Genomic DNA, 15,228 nt, shown 5'->3' with positions numbered 1-15,228 from the left:
CTACATCTGGAGAGGCTTCAGGAAGTTTCCAAATGTGGTGGAAGGCAAAGAGGGAGTGAGGGGTCTTACATGGTGGCCAAAGGGAGCAAGAGAGAGAGGGAGGAGGTGCTACCCCCCCCCCTTTTTTTTTGAGACGGAGTCTCACTCTGTCACCAGGCTGGAGTGCAGTGGTGATATCTCAGCTCACTGTACCCTCCACCTCCCAGGTTCAAGCGATTCTCCTGTCTCAGCCTCCGGAATAGCTGGGATTACAGGCACATGCCACCACACCCAGATAATTTTTGTATTTTTAGTAGAGATGGGTTTCACCATGTTGGCCAGGATGGTCTCAATCCCTTGACCTCATGATTCCCACCCACCCCCCTGGCACCGGACTCCAAAAGTGCTGGGATTACAGGCGTGAGCCAAGGTGCCCTGCCAGTGCTACACAGTTTAAAGCAACCAGATCTCACTCACTATCATGAGAACAGCACCAAGGGGATGGTGCTAGACTATTCATGAGAAACCCATCCCCATGATCAAATCACCTCCCACCAGGCCTTACCTCCAACAGTGGGGATTACAATTTAACATGAGATTTGGTGGGACAAGCCATACCAGGGATGCATGAAAGGAAAATCTTGGGTTTCCAAAATTACTAAACTAAAGGGAAAAGTCAGGCTGGGAACTGCTCAGGGCAAACCTGCCTCACATTCTATTCAAAGTCATTCAGCTGCTCACTGAGATATATGCATAGTCTGATGGCCTCCTTTGGAAAGGTTTATCAGAAACTCAAAAGAAGGCAACCATTTGTCTCTTACCTACCTGAGACCTGGAAGCCCCCTCCCTGCTTCAAGTTGTCCCTGCCTTTCTGGATGGAACCAATGTACTTCTTAACATACATTGATTGATGTCTCATGTCTCCCTAAAATGTGTAAAACCAAGCTGTGCCCTGAGCACCTTGGGCACATGTTGTCAGGACCTCCTGAGGCTGTGTCATGGACAAGCATCCTCAATCTTGGTAAAATAAACTTTCTAAATTAACTGAGACCTGTCTCAAATTTTGGGTGTTCACACATGTTATTTAGAAATATGGAAGTAAACACCAGGAACAAAACTTGAAAGGATTAAAAATGCTTACCTCTGGAAAGTGGATTTAACTTAAGGAGGAACTGAACAGGAGAAAGCAGATTTTGGTTATAGAAAGAAAGAGATTCAAATAAAACAGTACAGAACACCTGTTCTGTCCTCCCTTGTGTTTATCAAGTGCTTGCCAGGCACTCAAAGTTCACTGCTGTCATTACTTTAAGAATTGAGGACTTGGGCCTCCACGTGGTATTCTATTAATACTGGCTCTCTTAAACTGACTGTCTCCAGGATTTTGCATCTATCAGGAAGGGAGATTGTGACCTCTAACAAGTTACAGTGGGCAGTAGGTATCCATGGAGAACTGGTTCCAGGACCTGGACAGCAAAATCCACAGATGCTCAAGGCCCTTATATTAAATGGTGTAGTACGGTATTTGCACATCCTCTCCTATAATTCACATCATCTTCAGATTCCTTATAATATCAAGTACCATGTAATTGTTACATAAGTAGTTGTTACATTGTATTATTTAGGGAATTATGACAAGGAAAAAAAGTCCGTACATGTTCAGTACAGAGGCAAGCATTCTTTTTTTCCTCAAATGTTTCTCATCCGTGGTTAGTTGAATTTGGATGATGAATCCGCAAATCTGGAGGGCCGAACATGCTTAACTTCCCTAAGTTTAAACATTGCTAAAGCGAGAATAATTATAAACTTAGCTAGGAAGGGTGTTGCGGAAAGCAATGAATATTATACTTGCAAAGTGCTTGGCACGTTATTGTGGTTATTATTTCCTGAAAACAAACAGAAACCACTTATTGGTTGGTGTGAAAGAGGGCATCTGTCAAAGTTGTTGTCCTTTGGAGCCAGAAAAGTCTTTCTTCTATGATGACTCACCTCTCCTCACCTCTCCTCCAACCTCGCAGCTTCTTTGGGGCTCCCTCCCGGAGGACACCGGTCAAGATTAGCCTGGGCCACAGTGCACCGGTCCTGTTCTGGGTGATGTTCCAAGCTCACTTTTTTTATTTTTTAATTTTTATTATTTATTTATTATTACTTTTTTAAACAGGGTGTCACTCTGTCGCCCAGGGCTGGAGTGCAGTGGTGCCATCACTGCTCGCTGCAGCCTCGATTCCCTGGGGTCAAGCCTCCTCCCATCTCAACCTCGCAGGTAGCTGAGACTACAGGTGCGCACCACCAAGACCGGCTAATTTTTATATTTTTTGTACAGAGGAGGTTTGTTACCTATATGTTACTCAGGTTTGTCTCGATCTCCTAGACTCAAGCGATCCGCCCGCCTCGGGCTCCCAAAGTGCTGGGATTACAGGCATGAGCCACCGCGCCCAGCCCCAAGCTCAGTCTTGAAATAGACTGGAACGGGAAACGGAAAACAGCAAGGTTTTCCTCCGACCAGCGAGAGTCGCTCCTACGAGCGAGAGTCCCGCCCTGCATCAGTTTGCGGAGCCGCTTTAGTAGAAGCAGAGAAGGGGAGTCGAGGAGGCACGGGACTGGAGGGACCGAAGTTCCCCAATGGCGGCCCGGGGGTGCGCGGTCTCGCGGCTGCTCCAGCTTCTGCTGCTGCTGCTGCCGCTGCTGGCTGAGGGCGGGGCGCCCTCGCCGTGGCACGGGGAAGGCACCAGCCCACAGCTGCGGGACATCTTCCTGGGCCGCTGCGCCGAGTACCGCGCACTGCTGAGCTCGGAGCAGCGGTGAGGCCGCGGGCCGGGTGGGAAGGGAAGCGGGGGGCGGGAAGAGGCGACAGTGAAGAGGGCCTGGGGAGGGGAATACTGGAGCTAAAGGTCGGGGTGAGGGGACAATGAGAGAGGCCTTGAGGGGAGAGGTGAGTGTGGAGACAGTGATGGTCCTGAAGGATGCGGGCAAGTGAGGAGGGGACTGTGAAGTGTGTCTGCAGGTGAGGGGTGCGCTGTGCGGGGTCTAGAGATGAGGAGTGTGTGTGTGTGTGTGTTCTAGAGGTGAGGGGTGTGTGTGTGTGTCTGCTCTAGAGGTGAGGGTTTGTGTGTGTGTGCTCTAGAGGTGACGGGTGTGTGTGTGCGTGTGTTCTAGAAGTGAGGGGGTGTTTGTGTGTTCTAGAGGTGAGGGGTGTGTGTGTGTGTGTGCTCTAGAAGTGAGGGATGTGTGTGTGTTCTAGGGGTGAGGGCTGTGTGTGTGTGTGCTCTAGAGGTGAGGGCTTGTGTGTGTGTGCTCTAGAGGTGAGGGGTGTGTGTGTGCACGTGTGTTCTGGAAGTGAGGGGTGTGTGTGTGTTCTAGAAGTGAGGGATGTGTGTGTGTGCTTTAGAGGTGAGGGGTGTGTGTGTGTGTTCTAGAGGTGAGGGGTGCGTGCGTGTGTTCTAGAGGTGAAGTGTGTGTGTGTGTTCTAGAAGTGAGGGGTGTGTGTATGTGCTCTACTAGTGAGGGGTGTGTGTGTGCACTCTAGTGGTGAGGGGTGTGTGTGTTTTCTAGAGGTGAGGGGTGCGTGCATGTGTTCTAGAGGTGAAGTGTGTGTGTGTGTTCTAGAAGTGAGGGGTATGTGTGTGCTCTAGAGGTGAGGGGTTTGTCTGTGTTCTAGAAGTAAGGAGTGCGTGTGTGTGCTTTAGAGGTGAGGGGTGTGCATGTGTGTTCTAGAGGTGAGAGGTGTATGTTTGTGTTCTAGAGGTGAAGGGTGTGTGCATGTGTTCTAGAGGTGAGGTGTGTGTGTTCTAGAGGTGAGGGGTGTGTGTGTGCACGTGCACTCTAGAGGTGTGTGTGTTCTAGAGGTGAGGGGTGTGTGCGTGTGTGTGTTCTGGAGGTGAGGTGTGTGTGTGTGTGTTCTAGAAGTGAAGTATGCATGTGTGTGTTCTAGAGGTGAGGGGTGTGTGCACGTGCGTTCTAGAGGTGAGGGGTGTATGTGTGCACTATAGAGGTGAGGGGTGTGTGTGTGTGTGTTCTAGAGGTGAGGGGTGTGTGTTCTAGAGGTGAGATGTGTGTGTGTTCTAGAGGTGAGGGGTATGTGTGTTCTAGAGGTGAGGGGTGTGTGTGTGTTCTAGAGGTGAGGGATGTGTGTGTGTTCTAGAGGTGAGGGATGTGTGTGCGTGTGTTCTAGAGGTGAAGGGTGTGTGTGTGTGTGTGTTCTAGAGGTGAAGGGTGTGTGTGTGTGTGTTCTAGAGGTGAGGGATGTGTGTGTGTGTTCTAGAGGTTAGGGATGTGTGTGTGTTCTAGAGGTGAGGTGTGTGTGTGTGTTCTAGAAGTGAAGGGGGTGTGTGTGTATGTTCTAGAGGTGAGGGGTGTGTGTTTGTTCTAGAGGTGAGGGGTGTGTGTGCGTGTGTTCTAGAGGTGAGGTGTGTGTGTGTGTTCTAGAGGTGAGGGGTATGTGTGCATGTGTTCTAGAGATGAGGGGGGGTGTGTGTGTATTCTAGAGGTGAGGGGGGTGTGCATGTGTTCTAGCAGTGAGGGGTGTGTCTGTGTATTAGTCTGTTTTCACACTGCTATGAAGAAATACCACAGACTGGGTAATTTATACAGGAAAGAGGTTTAATTGACTCACAGTTCCTTATTGCTGGGGAGGCCTCAGGAAACTTACAACCATGGCGAAAGTCAAGGCAAAGGAGAAGCAGGCGCCTTCTTCACAGGACGGGAGGATAGAGCGAGTGCAAGTAGGGGCAAATGCCAGACACTTATAAAACCATCATATCTTGTGAGACTCACTCACTATCAAGAGAACAGCATGGGGGAAACCACAATCATGATTCAATTACCTACCATCTGGTCTCTCCCTAGACACCTAGGGATTATCGAGATTACAATTCAAGATGAGATTTTGTTGGGGACACAAAGTCTAACCATATCAGTGTGTGTGTGTGTGTGTGTGTGTGTGTGTGTTCTAGAGGTGAGGGGTGTGTGTGTATTCTAGAGGTAAGGAGACTGTGTGCGTTCTAGAGGTGAGGGAGGTGTGTGTGTTCTAGAGGTGAGGGGTGTGTGTTCTAGAGGTGAGATGTGTGTGTGTTCTAGAGGTGAAGGGGGTGTGTGTGTTCTAGAGGTGAGGGGTGTGTGTGTGTTCTAGAGGTGAGGTGTGTGTGTGTGTGTTCTAGAGGTGAGAGGTGTGTGTGTTCTAGAGGTGAGGGGTGTGTGTGTGTATTCCAGAGGTGAGGGGTGTGTGTTCTAGAGGTGAGATGTGTGTGTGTGTTCTAGAGGTGAGGGATGTGTGTGTGTGTTCTAGAGGTAAGGGGTGTGTGTTCTAGAGGTGAGGGAGGTGTGTGTGTGTATTCTAGAGGTGAGGGGTGTGTGTGTGTTCTAGAGGTGAGGAGTGTGTGTGTGTTCTAGAGGTGAGGGGGTGTGTGTTCTAGAGGTGAGGGGGGGGTGTGTGTGTTCTAGAGGTGAGGGCTGTGTGTGTGTTCTAGAGGTGAGGGGGGTACGTGTTTGTTCTAGAGGTGAGGGGTGTGTGTGTGTTCTAGAGGTGAGGGGTGTGTGTTCTAGAGGTGAGATGTGTGTGTGTGTGTTCTAGAGGTGAGGGGTGTATGTTCTAGAGTTGGGGGGGTGTGTGTGTTCTAGAGGTGAGAGGTGTTTTAGAGGTGAGATGTGTATTTGTTCTAGAGGTGAGGGGTGTGTGTGTGTATTCTAGAGGTGAGGGGTGTGTGTGTGTTCTAGAGGTGAGGGGGTACGTGTTTGTTCTAGAGGTGAGGGGTGTGTGTGTGTTCTAGAGGTGAGGGGTGTGTGTGTGTGTTCTAGAGGTGAGGGGTGTGTGTTCTAGAGGTGAGATGTGTGTGTGTGTGTTCTAGAGGTGAGGGGTGTATGTTCTAGAGGTGTGAGGGGGGTGTGTGTGTTCTAGAGGTGAGAGGTGTTTTAGAGGTGAGATGTGTATTTGTTCTAGAGGTGAGGGGTGTGTGTGTGTGTTCTAGAGGTGAGGGGGTGTGTGTGTGTTCTAGAGGTGAGATATGTGTGTGTTTATTCTAGAGGTGAGGGGGATGTGTATGTGTAGTCTAGAGGTGAGCGGTGTGTGTGTGTGTGTGTGTGTGGTCTGGAGGTGAGGGATGTGTGTGTGGTCTAGAGGTGTGGGGTGTATGTGTGTGTGAGTGTGAAGGAGGGTGGAGAGGTATCCCTCTAGAAGTGAGGGTGGGGTAGAGGTGAACTGGGTAACAGCCCATTGCCACCCAGCAGATGTTCGGTCTGAGCCCTCAGAACCCAGAATGTGGTCTCAGGTTGAATTCCTTGAGTCCAGTCCTTCCGGAATTCAAATTTCAGAACCCCTAAATCTGGAGGATTTCTGAAGTTTGGGTCTTTCTTACCAGCGCTGCATTTCTTACTGATTTTTGTTCCTTCTGTGGGCCCCCCTTTTCTTGTGTTTGCGATGTCTTTCTTGTGCTGATCGTTTTTACTGTCACACATTTCAGGCAAATAAAAAACAGCAGAGAATAATATAAGAACCACCTGTGTTACACACCACCCAGTATGAGAAACAGATAGTCACAAATGCCGTGGGAAATATTTTTTGAAAACTAGGATGGACCTCAAGAGGGGCTGGCACTGGAGGGTGCACCTGCTTTGCCAGGGGTGGAAGCCTCTTGCAGCGTTGGACCTCCCTCCTAACATCACACATCCTGCTGGCTGGCCTGGCCTGGCCTCACCTGGTCCCCGAGGTCCACAGTGGACCTGAACAATGAGACTGCCCCCACTGTTAGTTCTAAATGAAGAGGCACCTGCTGTATAGTTGACTGAAATTGTCACCTCCTGCTAGGTGCCATTTCTACTCGTCTTTGTGAGCCTGGGGGCAAGGCTGTATTCCTTAGCTCTGAGAAATCTGTGCAGTGCCTTCTGAGAGGCAATTCCAGTGTCAGATTTCTGAATCTGTCACCTGAGCCGTGATAATTTGTTGTCTTTTTTGTAAGCCTACTTCCACAGAGTCACTATATGACAAAATCTCTTGTAGAGCTCTTAGAGAAATGGAAATACTTCACATTACATCGTGATGTGCATGTGTGTGTTCTTCCCAACTTGTACTTTTGCACAGGAACAAGAACTGCACAGCCATCTGGGAAGCCTTTAAAGTGGCGCTGGACAAGGATCCCTGCTCCGTGCTTCCCTTGGACTATGACCTTTTTATTAACTTGTCCAGGCACTCTATTCCCAGAGATAAGGTAATGCTACAACCGTCTTGGGTAAAACTTTGTTCTCTGTCTCTACAGAAGTGGATGGTGCATGGGCCAGGTGTGAGATTAGCTGTCCCCTGCATCCTGCAATGTCACAGAAACATCAAGCAGCACACATAATGTGTGTGCTGAGCTCTCTGTGGGAAGCTAGCTTTGTTTCTGTATTAGTCCGTTGTCACATTGCTATAAAGAAATGCCTGAGACTGGGTAATTTATAAAGAAAAGAGGTTTAATTGGTTTCACAGTTCCACAGGCTGTACAGGAAGAATGGCAACATCTACTTCTGGGAGGCCTCTGGGAGCTTTTACTCCAGTGGAAGGCAAAGTGGGAGCAGGTGTCTTACATGGCACGAGCAGGACCAAGGGCAGAGGGAGGTGCCACAGGCTTGTAAATAACTGGATCTTCTGAGAACTCCACCAGGAGAACAGCAGCAATGGGGGAAATCCACCCCCATAATCCAATCACGTTGCACCAGGCCCCACCTCTAACATAGGGGATTACAATTTGACAAGAGACATAAATCCAAACCATATCAGTTTCCAACAGTGGTTCTAGATCTCCAGCTGGTTGTGGGCAGAAGAAAATTTCCTAAGTTTGCAAGTCAGTGTGAGAATCAGCACAGGGACATAAGGACATGGCCGTACCTGTCACACTGGGCCTCCACATCTGGTCAATTCTAAATAACCTTCATCCTAACTGGCCCAATGGCCTGAACCTTGAGTAATTCAGAAAACTCTCAATCTCAGTATCCTTCTGGGAGACCAGTCTCTCCATTTAATGGGTCTTAAGATTATATTTATTCAGTACCAGTTGATTTAAGAAAACCACATATCTATATTCTGTCTACACTCTAAGGTCTAATAAAGTGAAAATAAATGAGAAAATTTCCATAAAACCCTTGCTTAAAAAAATACCTCAAGTTTAAAGAATGCTAGACACCATTTTTGTTTCTGTGACATAAACATTCTTAACCTGATTTTTTTTCCACTGTGTGTTATTTGTAAAGGCAAGTAAGTGGAACTGTGAGGTTCAAAGATAGAAGAGACTGAAAACATGATTTTGAGTATATGCTGTTCTTTGAACCTCGCTGTCTTCCTGTCACTAAAAGCGCAGAAGCCAACTTTTTTACCTTCTCTTTCAGAGATTCGGTGCTAGTTGAACTCAGTAAATACTTCCTGGGCTATTTGTTTGCCCAGTCATTGATGCTAAGGGTTAAGGCTGTAACAGTGAAAAACAGCCCCCACCCTTGGGGACCTTCTAGTCTAAATATAAACTGATTGGACTACTGAGGATCAGATGAAATAGTGACTGGGGCATTTGGGTTATTGTTATATGAAAACACTATAGTGGAAACTATGAAGTATAATATGAAAGCAATGTGTTTTTGAGGCACTTGACACTTTAGGAAGTGCTTTCTGTGGCTTCATATTATCCTGGCCACAGCTGTGGAAGAAGATAAAGGGCTCATGCTCAGCATTTTCCAGAAGTAGAAACTGAGAAACAGGGAGATTGCATGCCTTGGTCAAGATTACATATCTAATACATGACAGAGCCAGGATTCCAGCCCAGGTCCCTTGATCATTCTTAATGTAGGGAATCTTACCACATGCGTGTATATTTAGTACTAGTGAGAAAATATTCCATTAACATTTGCACGATACCCTGGGAATAAAGGGAGGAGAGATGCTAGCAGTCTTTGAATGAATAAATAAAGACAACGAATAAGAATGTTCAGTTGTTGTGCAGCAGGTCAGAGTTGAATGAGAACTGGATTGCCCGACCTGCCTTGATAATGCTGTGCCTGAAGAGTCTGATTTTGTGTTGTATTTTGATGTTTTGTTTGTCTTTCCTTAGTCCCTGTTCTGGGAAAATAGCCACCTCCTTGTTAACAGCTTTGCAGGAAACACCCGTCGTTTTATGCCCCTGAGTGATGTTCTGTATGGCAGGGTTGCAGATTTCTTGAGCTGGTGTCGACAGAAAGATGCCTCTGGTAAGACTCCTGCACAAATCACAGGAGACTTAAGAGCTCCTATTTACTATGCATTACCATTTGTGCTAAATGCTTTCATATGCATTTATTTCACTTGATCCTCTCCAAGTCCTCTGAAATAAGTGACAAGAATAGTTAATAATAACAATACTGGAGAATACTTATCTTTTGCGGGTGCCAGTCTAAGCACTTTGTGTGTGTGTGTGTGTGTGTATACACACATATATACATATAAATGAGTCTGTGTGTGTGTGTGTGTATATATATATATATACACTCATTTAATGCCCACAACAGCCTCATGGGATCCTATCATAATCCCCATTTTGATAAATGAGGAAACTGAGGCACAGCAAGATTAAGAAAACTGCTCGGGGGGCATAGCTAGTAAGCAGCAGACAGTCTGACTCCACAGCCCATTTTCTCAAGCTTGCACAACTCTGCCTTACTATCCTCACTTGTCCAGAGGGGGAAGCTGAGGCTTAGAGAGGTTAAATGACTGGAAGTGGTAAGGCTGGGTCTCAGCCCTGTCCTGATGGATTCTGAAGCCTGTGCTCTTTAACACCACTCCAGGCCGCCGGCAGATATTTCGAGATCCAAGTTACAAGGAAAGTTAGAGTCACAAGAGCTGGCCTGAATGCTCTGCAAACTCTCCTCATTCATCCAACTGTGGTGCTAGGAGCTGGAGACAACAGCAGTCCCTATCTTCGGGGAGCTTATAGTCTCATGGGGGGCATTAGCTCGAGTGATATAATGCAGGAAAAAATGGTGTTCTGAGGAGTAGCAGAGTGAGACACCAGCCTCACCAGGGCATCAGGGAAGCTTCAGGAGGGAGGCTAGCAAGGAAAGGAGGTGAGGGAGTGTTCCCATCATGAAGACTGGAGATCCTTCCTGGGTATCAGAGTCACTTCAAAAGTTAACTTAATATCAGGCCGGGCATGGTGGCTCACGCCTGTAATCCCAGCACTTTGGGAGCCCAAGGTGAGTGGATCATTTGAGGTCACGAGTTCGAGATCAGCCTGGCCAACATGAAGAAACCCCATCTCTACTAAAAATACAAAAAAATTAGCCAAGTGTGGTGGTGCATGCCTGTAATCACAGCTACTCAGGAGGCTGAGGCAGGAGAAACCCTCGAACCCTGGAGATGGAAGTTGCACTGAGGTGAGATCACACCACTGCACTCTAACCTGGACAGCAGAGTGAGACTCGGCACAAAAACGAAAAAAAAGAGTTAACCTAATATCAGTTCTGTTTATTTCTGCTCCATTTGTCCACCAAACTAAAATTTATAGTGTCTACTATGTGCTTGACCCTCATCTTCTAGACAGTAGGAACACAGCAGAGAATGAAAGAGTAAATTAATACCCCATGCTTACATTATAGGAGGGCAGAAAAAACAATAAACAGGCAAGTGAAATATATAGTCTGTCTTAAGATTATAAGGACTATGGAGAAAAATAAAACAGGTAATAAGGACAAAAAAGGTTGAGAGTGGAGGGCTGGGGAGAGGAAAGTGTTGCATTTTTACCTAGATGCCTAAGGAAAACCTCACTGAGAGGCTGATATTTGAACAACGAGATGAGAAAGAACATTTTCTGACGGGAGAACAGCAATTGCAGAGACCCTGAGGTGGGAGCGTGTGTGACATATTTAACAGCAAAGAGGACAGTGGGCAAAGAGGAAAGTGCAAGCTATGAGGCTGGAGGAATAAAGGAGGGCCTGGTGGCACAGGATGTTGTGAGGCCTCTGCTTTTCACTGTGAGTGAGATGGGCAGCATTGCAGGTTCCAGGTCAAATGGACACAGCCAATCTTTCAATGGAGAATTTCCAGGAAGTCTTTGTTTGATGATGCTGCAAAGGGTGGGGAGAAGGAGGGGAGGAATGTGATGAAAAACACATAAAGAAAGGAAGAGCATTCCAGAAAACCACCAGTTATTTCTTCCTCACTTCGCTGCCCTTTTCTATCTATGCCCTCCTATCAGGGCTCTTTGTGTCAGAAAGAAGCGAACTCCAGCAGTTCAGGTCAGCCAAATAACTGTATGTGTATGTCATGGAATCCTGTGGGGCCAGTAGCAATGGTGATGAGGTTTTTTATTTATTGACCCAGAAAGAGGCATATTTTTAAGCGAAAAATAAACTTACATAACCCTGTGATAGGTATGAGGCTATTCAAATAGAAACACATATACACAATACATCTATGAAAATATACACACAGAAAAAAGTCAAGAAAATAGCAAACCCAAACCATTGACAGCAGCTCTTTTTTATTTTATTTATTTTTATTTTAAAATCAGTGTTATTTTTTGAGACAGGGTCTCACTCTGCCGCCCAGGCTGGAATGCAGTGGTGTGATCCTAGCTCATTGCAGCCTTGAACTCCTGTGCTCAAGGGATCCTCTTGCCTCAGCCTCTTAAGTAGCTAGACTACAGGCACACACCACCACACTAGGCTGTTTTTAAAATTATTTTTGTAGACATATGGTCTTGTCATGTTGCCCAGGCTGGTCTTGAACTCCTGACTTCAAATAATCCTCGTGCCTCAGCCTCCCAAAGCACTGGGATTACAGGCATGAGCCACTGTACCTGGCCTTGGTTCTTTTTTCAAATTTTTATTTTTATTTTATTTTTGATTGACAGATGAAAATTGTATATATTTATGGCATACAATGTGATGTTTTGATACATATATACATTGTGTAATAATCAAATCAGGGTAATTAGCATATCCATCATCTTAAACATTTACTATTTCTTTGTGGTGAGACATTCAAAATCCTCTCTACTAGTTATTTTGAAATATGCATACACTATTGTTAGCTATAGCCACTCTATTGTGCATTACAGCCCCAGCGCTTATTCCTCCTATGTAACTGTAACATTGTTGACCAGCCTCTTCCCATCTCCCTTATCCATTCCCCTTCCCAGCCTCTGGTAGCCACTATTCTACCCCCAACTTCTATGACATCTGCTTTTGAAGATTCCACTTTAAAGTGAGATCATGCAATATTTGTTTTCCTGTACCTGGCTTATTTCACTTGACATAATGTCCTCCAGGTTCATCCATGTTGTTGCAAATGGCTCAATAGTATTCCGTTATGTATATATGCCATATTTTCTTTTTTTTTAATGGAGTCTCTGTCTGTCGCCCAGGCCAGAGTACAGTGGCACGATCTCAGCTCACTGCAGCCTCCGCCCCCCAGGTTCAAGCAATTCTCCTGCCTCAGCCTCCTGAGTAGCTGGGACTACAGGTGCATGCCACCACACCCAGTTACTTTTTGTATTTTTAGTAGAGATGGGGTTTCACCATGTTGGCCAGTCTGGTCTTGAACTCCTGACCTCAGGTAATCCACCCACCTCGGCTTCCTAAAATGCTGAGATTACAGGCATGAGCCACTGTGCTCGGTCTATTTTCTTATCTATTAATCAGTTGATGGACACAGATTGATTCTGTATCTTGGCTATTATGAATAATGCCATTAATAGCAGTTCTTGCTAGGAATATGAGGTCAACTTGTAAATCAGAAATTTTTTTTCTTTATAGAGTATATGGTAAGCATGTTCCACATCCCATTGATCTGCTGGGGTCTTTAATCTGTCCTTAAACATTTTTAAATGTAATATATTTTGACATTTTGTATATTTTTCAATTGTATAAAATTTCTGTTCTCTGGCTAAGCATTATCGCTCTTAATCCTTTTTTTTCCTTGCATTTACTACTAAGATAATGGCTAACGATTTAATTTTTGGAGACAGCACTTCTCCCAATAAAGCAAAGGGTTTTTGTTGCTGTTTGTGGGTTTTTAAACATTACTAGTGCTCCAGGAGAGAAATAACCCAGCTAATATGCTGAGGCTCAGTGGTCAGCTAGGCTCACTCACTAGCCAGCTATTTAGTTCTCTGCCTTCCTCACATTTGTGGTGAGAAAAATGACCAACGTCTTTAGTATCATGGACAAGGTGGTCCCTCACCAGGCTCCTTGTGGATCAAGTGGGAAGAACTGTGGATGTTAAACTTGTACACATTGTACAGAATGGAGGCTAAGTACGCGTCATGGAACTGGGATATATTGTAAGTTAATTCTTCTCTGAGATAGATAATCTTTGGAATAAAATGTGTTTGTCTACTTACCCCTTAGGACTCGATTACCAATCCTGCCCTACATCAGAAGACTGTGAAAATAATCCTGTGGATTCCTTTTGGAAAAGGGCATCCATCCAGGTAATGCTGGGATGATATCTGAGTGGTTGAGCGTGTGTGGGACCCATAGAGATGGAACACAGTGATTCAGAGTCTGGGCCCCAGGTCATCAATCAACTTCTCTGAGCCTCACTTTCCACTTTTACCACATCATGATTCATGCTGTTTGCTATATAAAGTTGTGAGAATTTAAGGAAATAAAATGCTTAATGCAGTGCCTGGCACAGAGAAAACATTCCATAAATGTTCACTATGCATGAGGCTTTTAATTAGTCATTATTATTTCCATTATGTCATGGTTATCATTAGTATTTCAAAGCAATGATTTCGATTGCTACATAAAATGGGGCAACTCCTGCTTTATGGAAGACCCTAGTACACCTGAGATCAAGTTGTGGGGATCAGAAATGTTCACAAGACTAATATTAACGGGAGAGGAACTGATAGGAGATGGAGGATAAGCTGGAGACACAGAAATGGTCCCCTGAAGGTAGGTCTGTTTCCCAGAGAATGATGTCACCAGAACTGATGACAGCTATCAGTAGCTATAGCATGCCAGTGACTACAGAATTCTCTGTCATGAGAATCAGAATAAAGATTACAAATAAAGAGGGTTAAGTTCTTAGTTCAGTGCCTGGCAAAGAGCTGTTGACTATTAAACATTAGCTAGGTTGACCAGGTGGATGTCAGGGCACTTCCGCCCACCACCGTCAACCCCATTTCAGGACTATCCATGTCTTTTTTGGTCTCATCTTCTACCCTAGATCCTCAGGTGTCCACTAGGTAGATTGTTAGTCAGGGTGAGAAGGACCTTGGCCAAATCCTCCATGGTGGCTGCAGTTTGGAGCTAAGCAGAGGATCCCTCCCAGATAAAACATATTCTGTTTATTACTGTGCTCTGCTGCCTACCCCAAGAGAGCACCATTTGCTCCCACTACCTGTAGGTTTCATCTTGAGCACAGACTTCAGTCAGTTGGCAGCAGCTGCCAGAGCCCTTCATTGAGAACTGGGAGGCTACAGAGATGTCCTCATCTGAAAGTGGGATCAAACAGTAACTCAGGGGAGATGTCAGCATTACATGTAAAGGAACCATTTATTTTACCCAGTGGGTCTGCCAGACTTTCAAGTGTGTGCTGCAAACCACCACCTTATACTTCCTCCAATTCTATAATGGAAATCTAATACTAGTGCCCACATTTTTTGAGCCCTTGGCATTTGCTGTGTAGTCGAAGCATGAGGAGAATTAGTGTGGTATAGTGATGAGAAGCGGATTTGAACCTTAGCAGATAAGTATTCAATAAATGTTAGCAGTTATTATTTTAAATATTTTCATCTTTTTTTTTTTGAGACAGAGTCTCACTCTGTCGATCTCAGCTCACTGCAACCTCCGCCTCCCGGGTTCAAGTGATTCTTCTGCCTCAGTCTCCTGAGTAGCTAGAACTACAGGCGCGTGCCACCATGCCCAGCTAATTTTTGTATTTTTAGTAGAGATAGGGTTTCACCATATTGGCCAGGCTGGTCTCGAACTCCTGACCTCGTGATCTGCCCGCCTCAGCCTCCCAAAGTGCTGGGATTAAAGGCGTGAGCCACTGTGCCTGGCCAAATATTTTCATCTTTATGACAATTATATGAGGCAGAGACTTTTATCAGGTAATAACGTAATAAAATACCTTATTTTACAGATAATAAAGTAAGGTACAGAGAGGTCAAGAAGCTTGACTAGGGTTATGGAACTGACAAGTAGGGGAGCTAGGATTTGAAACCAGGCAGGCTGACTCGAGATCAGACTTTCAACCACAACGCTATACAGCCTCATTGCATCTGCATACTTTTTATTTTTATTTTTATCTTT

At 45.6% G+C, this 15,228-nt stretch overlaps 1 protein-coding gene across 1 annotated transcript in view; it reads left to right on the top strand.

Annotated features, from left to right (window-relative positions):
* Positions 1-2,269: 2,269 nt before the first annotated feature.
* The window catches only part of BST1 (bone marrow stromal cell antigen 1), a 32,399-nt gene continuing 19,440 nt past the window's right edge, over positions 2,270-15,228 (top strand). Inside the window, exons 1-4 of the mRNA XM_050791663.1 lie at positions 2,270-2,777; positions 7,049-7,175; positions 9,042-9,177; positions 13,315-13,397. Coding sequence (XP_050647620.1) covers positions 2,599-2,777; positions 7,049-7,175; positions 9,042-9,177; positions 13,315-13,397 — 525 coding nt within the window. The 5' untranslated portion in view covers positions 2,270-2,598. The remainder of the gene's footprint in view (positions 2,778-7,048; positions 7,176-9,041; positions 9,178-13,314; positions 13,398-15,228) is intronic.

Source organism: Macaca thibetana, chromosome 5, assembly GCF_024542745.1.
Source record: "Macaca thibetana thibetana isolate TM-01 chromosome 5, ASM2454274v1, whole genome shotgun sequence".
NCBI classification, from domain to species: Eukaryota; Metazoa; Chordata; class Mammalia; order Primates; family Cercopithecidae; genus Macaca; species Macaca thibetana.
This window is presented reverse-complemented; position numbering and strand designations above follow the sequence as displayed.